The sequence below is a fragment of the Argopecten irradians genome, chromosome 3 (assembly GCF_041381155.1).
Source record: "Argopecten irradians isolate NY chromosome 3, Ai_NY, whole genome shotgun sequence".
NCBI classification, from domain to species: Eukaryota; Metazoa; Mollusca; class Bivalvia; order Pectinida; family Pectinidae; genus Argopecten; species Argopecten irradians.
The window spans coordinates 53929182-53941196 of record NC_091136.1 but is presented as its reverse complement, the minus strand read 5'-3'; the positions used below and the strand labels follow the sequence as shown (position 1 = coordinate 53941196).

The window sequence follows — 12015 nt, the reverse complement described above, 5'->3', positions numbered from 1 at the left end:
GAACAAACTTGGTAGCCCTTCATCCCAGCATGCCACAGGCCTAATATCAGGTCTCTAGGCCTCTGAGTTATTCACAAGAAGTTGTTTAAAGGATTTTAGCCTATTTGACCCCTGTGACCTTGAATGAAGGTCAAGGTCATTTATTTGAACAAACTTGGTAGCCCTTCATCCCAGCATCCTACAGGCCAAATATCAGTACCCTGGGCCTTCTGGTTCTTGAGAAGAAGTTGTTTAAAGATTTTAGCCTTTTTGACCCTCGTGACCTTGAATGAAGGTCAAGGTCATTTATTTGAACAAACTTGGTAGCCCTTCATCCCAGCATGCTACCAGCATGCCACATGCTCAATATCAGTACCCTGGGCCTTCTGGTTCTTGAGAAGACGTCATTTAAAGATTTTAGTCTATTTGCCGCCCGTGACCTTAAATGAAGATCAAGGTCATTCATTTGAATAAACTTGATAGCCCTTCATCCCAGCATCCTACATGCCCAATATCAGTACCCTGGGCCTTCTGGTTTCTTAAGAAGAAGTCATTTAAAGATTTTAGCCTATTTGACCCCTGTGACCTTGAATGAAGATCAAGGTCATTCATTTGAACAAACTTGGTAGCCCTTCATCCCAGCATGCCACGGGCCTAATATCAGGTCTCTAGGCCTCTTAGTTATTCACAAGAAGTTGTTTAAAGGATTTTAGCCTATTTGACCCCTGTGACCTTGAATGAAGGTCAAGGTCATTTATTTGAACAAACTTGGTAGCCCTTCATCCCAGCATCCTACAGGCCAAATATCAGTACCCTGGGCCTTCTGGTTCTTGAGAAGAAGTTGTTTAAAGATTTTAGCCTTTTTGACCCTCGTGACCTTGAATGAAGGTCAAGGTCATTTATTTGAACAAACTTGGTAGCCCTTCATCCCAGCATGCCACAGGCCTAATATCAGGTCTCTAGGCCTCTTAGTTATTCACAAGAAGTTGTTTAAAGGATTTTAGCCTATTTGACTCCTGTGACCTTGAATGAAGGTCAAGGTCATTTATTTGAACAAACTTGGTAGCCCTTCATCCCAACATCCTACAGGCCAAATATCAGTACCCTGGGCCTTCTGGTTCTTGAGAAGAAGTTGTTTAAAGATTTTAGCCTTTTTGACCCTCGTGACCTTGAATGAAGGTCAAGGTCATTTATTTGAACAAACTTGGTAGCCCTTCATCCCAGCATGCCACAGGCCTAATATCAGGTCTCTAGGCCTCTTGTAGTTATTCACAAGAAGTTGTTTAAAGGATTTTAGCCTATTTGACCCCTGTGACCTTGAATGAAGGTCAAGGTCATTTTATTTGAACAAACTTGGTAGCCCTTCATCCCAGCATCCTACAGGCCAAATATCAGTACCCTGGGCCTTCTGGTTCTTGAGAAGAAGTTGTTTAAAGATTTTAGGCTTTTTGACCCCTGTGACCTTGAATGAAGGTCAAGGTCATTTATTTGAACAAACTTGGTAGCCCTTCATCCCAGCATGCCACAGGCCTAATATCAGGTCTCTAGGCCTCTGAGTTATTCACAAGAAGTTGTTTAAAGGATTTTAGCCTATTTGACCCCTGTGACCTTGAATGAAGGTCAAGGTCATTTATTTGAACAAACTTGGTAGCCCTTCATCCCAGCATCCTACAGGCCAAATATCAGTACCCTGGGCCTTCTGGTTCTTGAGAAGAAGTTGTTTAAAGATTTTAGCCTTTTTGACCCTCGTGACCTTGAATGAAGGTCAAGGTCATTTATTTGAACAAACTTGGTAGCCCTTCATCCCAGCATGCCACAGGCCTAATATCAGGTCTCTAGGCCTCTTAGTTATTCACAAGAAGTTGTTTAAAGGATTTTAGCCTATTTGACCCCTGTGACCTTGAATGAAGGTCAAGGTCATTTATTTGAACAAACTTGGTAGCCCTTCATCCCAGCATCCTACAGGCCAAATATCAGTACCCTGGGCCTTCTGGTTCTTGAGAAGAAGTTGTTTAAAGATTTTAGCCTTTTTGACCCCTGTGACCTTGAATGAAGGTCAAGGTCATTCATTTGAACAAACTTGGTAGCCCTCCATCCCAGCAACCTACAGGCCAAATATGAGTACCCTGGGCCTTCCGGTTATTGAGAAGAAGTCGTTTGAATAAAAAGTTTACGCACGGCGCACGGCGGACGGCGGACGGCGGACGGCGGACGGCGCACGGCGCACGGCGCACGACGACGGACGGTGCATGATGACAATAGGTCATCCTGACCCTTCGGGTCAGATGACCTAAAAACGATATTGATGAATTTAATAATGTGTTACATATAGATATACGTCTAAACAATTTCGAGTCTCGATCACGTTAAAAACTACTGATAAATGAGGCCATGATGAGGTGACTTTTATATGTTTATGAACATTGACTTATCAAAATAATTCTATCTAATTCTAGTATATACCGAGAAACAATATATGTTTTACAGGAATTAATATGTCGGTAATTTTATTTTGTACAGGAATAATAGCTACCGACATTCCGTGATAATATCGTTTTACTATTGGTAAATTTATATTTCTAGACATGTTTCTTCCCACGGAAAACTATTCCAATACCGTTTACTATAAAAGCATATTTACATTACATTAGGTTTTATATGGTTGCTATTATTTAATAGCGGGAGTTTTAATTTCGCTATTGCGTTTATCAAAATCTTGAATGACGTTTTCAAAGGTAACAAAGCTGGTTTATAAAATGAATCGCCAACGTTGGCACTCGCGACAGTACCTAAAGTGTCGATCCTCGATCATTGAACTCTGCCACGTGACATGTGCTTACATGTACTTTTCTATGACTTCCATTTGACTTAGTTTGTGTGTCAGGTGGAGCCATTTAAGAATGAAAGGTGAATGGTCAGCTCAGATATCAGTACCCCTTAACCTGTTTTTGCATTTAATTCTACTTGGAAATCATATTCATTTTGAATATACCTAATCATTTAAGAGGTTTAATTTCTGGATATATCGGTAAAATTACTGTGTGACCTATGTGTACATGCACCACATGTCTTCTACTGCCACGATTTAGTGTCCAAACAACTTAGCTCCCTGTAAACTACCGATTTGGTCACTTGCTACAAAGACCGCCTATACATCCATAAAGTATTTGGCTCTTCACATGTAGAAGGATGTAATAGTAAAGGTTACGGATTAATCCGAATAAAACAAAGAATGTGTACGCTTTCAGAATATCAAATGAATTTTCCCGTTTACTCTTCTATGATATTGTCTTTTTGATTTCAATGTTGCTAGATCAAACTGCGAAAGGTGAAAAGTGATGCAAAAAAAAAAAGAAGTAATAATTAATTAATGATAATAAAAAAATGTCGGGAAGCCGTATATCTTACCTATTACTATAGTTTGTTGATGTTGTTCACTTCCTTCGTATCTTTGATTTAACATTTACCTCACTTAAATTTACTTTTTTTTTGTGTCAAAAGAGCACCTTTCAGTAAGAATTCATACGGAACATCAGCGCGTTCTTCAATAAATAATAACTCATGAATGTTTGTTATGTATCACATATGGTCAATCCGACATTCCGAGTGGTCAATATTACCTTTTTGAAATGCTGTCAACATGTTAATGTTTTGCATATAACATTAATCTTTTAAACACACTATATTATGTAGATGATTATGTTCTCAGTAAACTGTTGGGTGCCACCAGTGGAGAGTATTGATACAATAAGAAGCCGTACGGTATTAACACAGATTAATCGCCTGGTATGCGCACTTAACTAATATAATGTGTTACTTATAACTCATAATGGTCATCGGCTGATATTTGTCTTCAATTCTAAACCAATTCTGTAGTTGAGAGAAACCATATTTTACTATTCTTGTTTTGTTTCATCCACGCCATGGACTATCTCGTACTTTCACCGGCGCCTGTTTACTGACACTGTAAGTATAAGAAAATGAGCGGGATATTTTATTAGAAATGTAATATCAATGTTTTAATTTTATTAACACTAATGTGGGTTTTACATTCTTCCTCTTTAATTTCCAATATTAATTTATTATGCAACACAGAGTATAATTTATTTGGCGAATGTATCCTGATGGACTAAGCATAAACCAATACCGTGTATGTATTTTGTTAGTTTTTTCTCTAACAATTGTCGCACTGTGCTATTATGGTCGTTGGTGAGCGCCACATTTCCTGATGTGAGTTTCGATTACTTTTGCAGACGATAGAGCCACAGGAGCAGCTATGTACGTGACTTTCCCGTCACCATTCTGTGACGGCTTATGACTATATTTTGCTTTAGTGTGAAGCTGTAACATCATGTCCGGCGATGTTCAGAAGGTGTTGCCAAAGCTTGGTGATCGAAGGTTGGCATTGGCAGGGAAACAATCTCATCGTAGTCGCAAGTTGACATCAATTGTTAATGAGAAACTTAAAAGAAAATATAAACGGTATGAAAAAGCGGTTGATAAAGATGCTAAAAGTTTTGAATATAAGTCATGGCAAAATACAATGCCTATCAAAGACACCATGCTACGCATCAGAGGCGCTCAAAAATGTCTGAAGAAACGACGAGAATCGGTTCTTTTAGAGGAAGATCCAGAAAACAAAAAGTTTGGAATGTATGACGGCGTCTCTCTTGATGCCATGAAGTATGAAATAGACAAAATCCAGAGAGAAGCTCATCCACGGGTTCGACGCCTTCGAAAGGTGGAAAAACTCCTTGAGTCCGGAAAACATGATGGCCGTATTGCTAATTATGATGACATTAAAGTTTCTTTGGATGCGATCTTACAAAGACCGTCACTCATGCGTAAAAATGAGACATCTCTAGCCCTTGGATTAAATTCTTTTTCAAAATATATGCGGCCAATAAGTGCTCACTCCTCCCCTGAGGGTTTCACCCCTACCAAGGTGGCACCACGTGAGGCGCAACTTCGACTTCCGCCCATCGTCGTGAGCCGCGAGAACTCGAACCTTGGAGCAGGTTTCGACCGGATCAAATCGATGTCTCTACCTACCCTATTTAGTGATGGAAGGGCTAACACTTTCTCATACGACGCTGCAAACTTTAAACGAAAATTCAGCAGCTTTCGGAATTACTGACATCTACCTCCTTGAATACGGAATAACTGTATATATATATTATGTATTCTGTGTAAAATACAGTACCGCGACATAAGTATGAAAACAATGTCATTTTCCCCACTGGATTCATTTTTTTATAATTAGATTTATTTATTTATTTTTTGAAATGTTTTTACATTGTACTTGGTAAAAGAAAACATTCTAAATTTCCTTTTGATGTAAGAGTTAAATATTATATTCAAACGGCATAAGAATATTTCACAGTTAATATGTTTTAGAATGACATTTCCTCCCTTACGAAATCGCGATAAAAATGTACATGCAACCATTTGATGGGAAAATATGTATCTACTATCAAAATAAAGTATAGAACATTTTAAAATAAAACTTTTAAAAAAGTGAAAAAACTAGGTCCAATGTTTCTATACTTATATCACACGGTAGTTATGATAAATGCACTGACGCCGTGACGGGTGTCTGAGACAATTGAACAGGTTCTACAAAATAACTTTTACAATGGATAGACTGCTCCCTGACAATATCTGCGCAAATATGTTGCATTGTGGCATATGTTGTTGATAACATTGTCTTTTGTATATTTGTCAGTATATGTTATTTGTTATCTGACTCATTATTAGTCCTTTATATCAATTTATGAATTGAGTTTGATATATGACTTATACATTGATGATTGTTATGTTAGTATTGATGCCGGCTATGTTTGTGCTAGCTAGGCGTTTTGTTAATATCTAATGATGATGTTTAATATTTATGTTTATGGCTGTTCTTTCTTACCTTTACACACACGTACAAGTGTATAATTGTATACTATAAATGTCCATTATCCGGTAAAGGCAATGACAACGGTTTTCTTTTGATAGTTGTTTGTTACCATACCTATACAACATGTTATATGAATTATTCCATATTGGTATTCAAAACAAAAACTTCAAAGATATCCTTTATATATATATATCTGTAGTCATATCGGCACCATATATACCATGTAAAGGACATATTTGTGTATTCCATTATATCATCTTTAGTTTATGTTTACCCTGTTAAATGAGATATAAGCTTACCGATTCTATGCCACTTTGATTTTGAATAAGCTCTTTCAACCTAATATTACAGTTTGTTATACATGTATGTTAAATGTTGAACCAACAAGTACAACAATTTCTATTTCTCACAATTACAGTAAACAATGTAATTATTATAAAATCTGTGGCTATTATTTCTGTTTTGCTAGATTGACATACTGACGTATTTGATAATTACCGATAAGTAGACTTACTCTAATCCTCCATGATACACAATCCTCGTGGCCCATGCATATCAGTTGTAATCGTTCGGACGTAACCCGCCGTTAATGTGCTGCTTACAAACAGATTAGGATTTATGCCGATATTATTATTATTCCGTTACAGTTACATACATTATACGTGATAGGATTAAACCTACTGGTAATATATTTCTCCAGTGAATATATCATAAAATGTACTTCATTTAAAGCCGATAGATATCGAATAATCAGAATCTGTTTGATTTTAATCTGAAGCAGGAGTAAATAGTTTGAAAAAAAATGTATCGTAATATTTATCTTCGCACAGTTACCAATCCCATCTTTGCATATGACATAGTTACCTCCCTTGCGAAAAGGTATCCATTGTGACGTTATTATTTTGTGATTGAAATACGCGTCGTTTTCACGGAAAATATAACGTTACGCTCGCAAACACATGACGTTACAATCAATACCTTCTCACAAGGACAGATTACTATGTAATAATTATGCAAATACAGAATAATCCGTGTTAAAATCAGAGACATACCATTAAAAGATTACCGGGAAAGAAATAATGGGAAGTAATGACACCAGGAATGAAAAGACTAAAATTAATTGTTATAACCTGTTATTTTGCTTTTGAGGGCGTTTTAACTGTAAATATTAAATGTTTACATCGCATACTCCTGTATATGGATGAATTAGTCTTTATAGAAAATTCCATGCTTTCTAAAAAGGTGACGGATTATTTCCATTAAAAAGTCTTCGCATGACAACGTGTTTTGGATTAGTACTAAATATTTACTGTTTTTGATATCACGTTACGTACTGACTTATATAAACTGTGTCACACACTGTTATACATATGTATGTAGACATCTGATAGATAGCAGTATAAATACGCAAGTCTCTAGCCTACAGACACAGTATGAGGACACACGGCGAGGTCTTGGTCGCACAGGACGTATAGAGGACGCACACAGGGTCCAGTAGGCGTACACCAAATAAAGACTTAATGGATTTTAAATCGAACAATTTACTGATGAGTACGACACAAACTTCGGTTGGTAGTTTGCGGTACGATTCTTAAGGTAAGGAGTGCTGTTTGTATCTATATCTAATTTACATCACAAAGTAAGTAATACGATACGAAAGGACGATTTCATTAAAATGTGCAATTAACATACATGTATCTTATGTGTGTGGTAAGGACAACTCTAAATCGTAATTATATGGTGGGGAAAACACACATACAAAACCGTCAAATTACAAAACCTAAGTGTCCCTAGTACGAAAAAAGGTTCAGAAGATGTTGAAGATATTATTCTGTTGTTTTTTCACTAATGTTGAGAGGATATCAAGAATAAGCAAATGACGTTGATTGTTTTCCTCTTCAAAAGAAACGTTAGGAATATTAAAATGACAAAATAAAGTGATAAGGTCATATTAAGACGACAACATTAGTTCATACCTATTCCATCTAAACTTTAGTAAAAATAAGTATTGTATCGTTGTTATTGGAGCTGGCAGAACTTATCCCCTGTGTTGAACATGGCATTGTTATATAACATTTTATAATGGCTAAAAGAATATTATTACGAGTGAAAATATGACAGCTTTGACCCTGTCAGGTTGATAAATGACTTGCGCCATTTCAATTGCTTCAGGTAAATCGCATGCATACATTAACGCCATAGCTTTATATTACCTTAAAGGCAAATTTACATATGTATATCTGCTATCTTAACATCACGTTCAACTGAAAACGGACTCCTCCAGTTGATCATAGAATGACATTCCAGCACATTGCTGAATTCAAACAAACCCTGATTATAGGTACACAGACACTCACCACTGTCTCCCTATTGTCATAAGGACTTCAGGATGAAATAGATAACAGCCAAGTGAAGAAGACACCAAGGCAGTGGTGCGTGTCTACTTCTGTTTAAGATACATACTTAGGTATTCATCAGCCATGTAGCCGCCTGAGGTATCGCCTAATTAAGACGAAAGCTGTGCATAGATATTATCTATTGTCAAACCTAAGGTAAAAATATATTATGGTAGTTGGAGACATAAAAACGTTTTAAACTTAATACCCTCTGGAAACACCGCGTTTATATTGCAAGCTGATGTTTCAAAATATATTTTGTTCTAAACCCCGAGCTATAATTCATGTCCTTCATTAACATATTATATTGTAATAATTAGTCTGAAGATGACTGATATCTTGAAAAAAATAAATGTTGTGTACAAATGTCACCCATGCATTAGCAAAATGTAGAAAATAATCTATGTCATATACAGTGCCTCGTTCTCAAAAGACATGTTACATGAAGTCATGTAGCGATGCTAAGATAATATAACTGTAATTCTAAACAATGATTTAATCAATCATATACGAACTGGAAGAAAAAAAATCGACATCTTATTAACATCTGTAACACTACTACGCACCATTAGATATCTACATTGTATATGGCGAAATTATATAATTTTATGTTCTCAAAGTCAATTAACCTGCTGGCGTAAATATAGATATTTCCGTTACCACTTACATTTTTATATTCACCTTTTGATATCATTGTTAACATATTCGAATTATGTATAATTCATATGTCCTCTGCATGTTTCTATAAATTAATCTCTCAAAACGACAAATAAATCATTTCTTCACATAGTTGATACTTTTTATTCAACGACAAGATAACTTTTACAGATCTTCGCGTTTTTTTATTCAATAAAGCAAACGGTTTTCTTGTTACACCACCATTATAATCTTTGTTTTATATATTGATACATTTGTCTGAAATTGCCTCGTTAGGGGTATTGAAGATGCAGATGCCATCTGGCCGACTTGAGGTGGAGGACTACAAGCTGCTAAAGGAAGATGCAGATGATGCCATGCTATACAACGACCTGTATCGGCTAAAGCTGTACCAGGGCACTGATGTAACACTTGAACCAGGTACGCCGGAAACTCCATACTCCAGGCTGCAAAATGTTAATTAATGCTTAATTGATATACAAATAGTCTGTTGTAGTTTCCTCAAATACCTACGAGTGTAAGTTGTGTTCGTCACAATACTGTTTACATAGCTAGCCACGAAAGGCAGTTGCAGGATTTGGATGTAACGCACTATGACGCTACGACACGACTATTTCAGAAACTAAGCTAAATCTATATACAAGCGAGGGAAATATACAGTTCTTGTGTATGTTGTATGTAACTGTAGATAACTATTTTTAGGTATATAGGAAAGTAAACTCCATTCATGACGTTCTTTGTAAATAATAGTTTCCAAAATAGTGAAATAGTTCTGCACTGTGGGAGGCAACTGCAATCACGAAGGCCAGATATGAGAGTAATAGGATCTTTTATATGTGTGTAATAAGGATAGGGATATTCTTTCACTTAGATTAACATACGGTAGGTACATGCAACCACTTCTTCGGGAATGGTATGACACCTGGGGCCTGCTAGGGGAGAATATTTATATATCTTTATAGCTCCAATTTACCGATTATTGAAAATAATGTTCAACGAGTGGTACTGTTTATAATCGGTTTTCCTCGAAGTGTTAAAGAATCTCCACCGCCGACAGAGCATAAATGATATTCATCATTTAAACAATAATTAGTGTTTAATCGTGTATACATAAGTCTAATTAACACAAAAAACCATATAAAATAATTTGTTTTGCCTTTGGTGCATGCGCAATCAGTACTTCATTCCATATAGGATATAGTGCCACGGATTTTTTTCGGGATGCAATTAATAAATTTTTATATTTTTAACTTGAAGTAAAATTAGAAGCTCAAACTTTTCAACGGCGGTAATGGTGTAAAGTAAGTAACTTTTGTAACCGAAGAAAAATACTAAATCGTCTGCTGTTTTATTTATCGAAATATTTCAAATATGTTTCTTATGTGAAGCGGAAAGATATAACTCACATTGGGATCACCAAAATCGCAGTAATGACACATACTACATTGCACGATTTACTTGCAGCAAATATTAATCTAAGATATTGTTCATAAAGATTTAACATTGTTGGTATTTTAGTTATAAAGCTGTTTGTCCTTTCAATGAGAAAGTAAGATATGTTTATTATAAGTCAACTTATAAAATATCGATATTTAAAAACATGATCACTACTACAATTATGGTGTCGTATGTCTTGTTTTCTTTGTAGGTTGGCAGCAGAAGGCATTCACGGTACCTGAAATACATAGAGCAGCATTCACAGGTGATTTGAAAGAACTGTTACACCTATCTAAACAACAAGGCGAAGCCAATCTACAAATCAAGGATGGACCAAAGATACTGCAATGTTTGGAAAATTTCGAGAGGAATTATGTCGGCTTTTTTGTTGGCACTACACCTTTAATGATAGCTAGTGAACGGGGTGATGATAAAGCTGTGAAGATTCTCCTCCAGAACGGTGCTCTTGTGAATACGGCGGACAGCGTGGGACTGACAGCATTCGCTTGGGCATGCTCATCTAACCGGAAGTCAACATGCGAGTTACTACTGTCAAACCGTGCAATGATAGACCTAAGAGAAGATCGCCATGGTATGTCGCCGCTGTTACTAGCCAGTCGCCATAATCTGACTAATATGACGAAATGGTTGTTAGATAGGGGCGCAAATGTCCACTCGCGCGACGCACATGGAATGTCAGCTCTACATTTTGCAGCTTGGAACTACAATGTAGAGCTGATGGAGTGTCTGGTTGCCCGCGGCGCCATGCTTAACACCAAGGACCGTTCCGGAAAGACACCTCTGCATCTTCTTACATCTGAGGATAGTGTCTTTGAGCCGAATGAGTTAGACCGTGGAATAAATGAATTAGAACAAGCCAGCCTTGAACTTCTTCTGGATAGAAATTATATCCTTAGTCAAAAAGGCGTTCATATAATATTAGACATACAACGCTCTATACCTCGTGGGTCGGGCGAGTTGCCTTCATTGGAGGAATACTATGCTCTTCATAAACTTTTAACATTGGGAGCAAATGCCAATATACAGGATAAAAATGGACAAACGCCATTGCATTGTCTAGCGTCGCGCCTGCCGAAAGCTGTAGTGGTTCAGGATTATGTTATTTGTACAGCGCCAAAATTAAACCAATCTTTACTTGTTCAAATGACAATTCTACAGCGGTTTGGTACCAATGTCGATCGTGCTGATCTACACGGACACACAGCAATCGATATTTGTGTTCAAGGTGAAAACTGGCTGGGTGTAAAGTTACTACGGAAATATACCGACAACGATATAGACATTCCCAATCAAAAGAAAATAGAACGGGGTATTTGGAGGAAAGGTATGCAATATTGTGAAAAAGAAAGGGAATTGGAAATGGCCGTGGAGAAGTTAACCGATGATATATTTGACAATTGTACCATGACGCTGACACAACACATGAGAGCCGACCTGATGGCTACGGCACGCAGGGAATTGCACGAGTTTCTTACTGATACCGTTCCTAACGGTCTCCGAGCTTGGTTCCTGTAACAATGCTGTTGTTTAGCTCTAAAGGAATCAAAGGTTCTTATGTTTAAATTTAAGTGTAAATTTCGTTATGGCTACAACGAAAGTGTAATTTGTGGCAAGGTGCGTTTT

General features: G+C 36.9%; 2 protein-coding genes across 2 annotated transcripts; both read left to right on the top strand.

Annotated features, from left to right (window-relative positions):
• The first annotated feature begins 3544 nt into the window (after positions 1-3544).
• On the top strand, positions 3545-7105 carry LOC138319074 (uncharacterized). Its single transcript, XM_069261980.1, has 2 exons — positions 3545-3945; positions 4233-7105. Exon 2 carries the CDS (start codon positions 4331-4333, stop codon positions 5114-5116), a length of 786 nt encoding a protein of 261 aa, XP_069118081.1. The 5' UTR covers positions 3545-3945; positions 4233-4330; the 3' UTR covers positions 5117-7105.
• Positions 7106-7248: 143 nt separating this feature from the next.
• On the top strand, positions 7249-11950 carry LOC138319071 (ankyrin repeat and protein kinase domain-containing protein 1-like). Its single transcript, XM_069261971.1, has 3 exons — positions 7249-7477; positions 9211-9354; positions 10583-11950. The coding sequence occupies exons 2-3, from the start codon at positions 9222-9224 to the stop codon at positions 11905-11907; spliced, it is 1458 nt and encodes a 485-aa protein (XP_069118072.1). The 5' UTR covers positions 7249-7477; positions 9211-9221; the 3' UTR covers positions 11908-11950.
• The last annotated feature ends 65 nt before the right edge of the window (positions 11951-12015 follow it).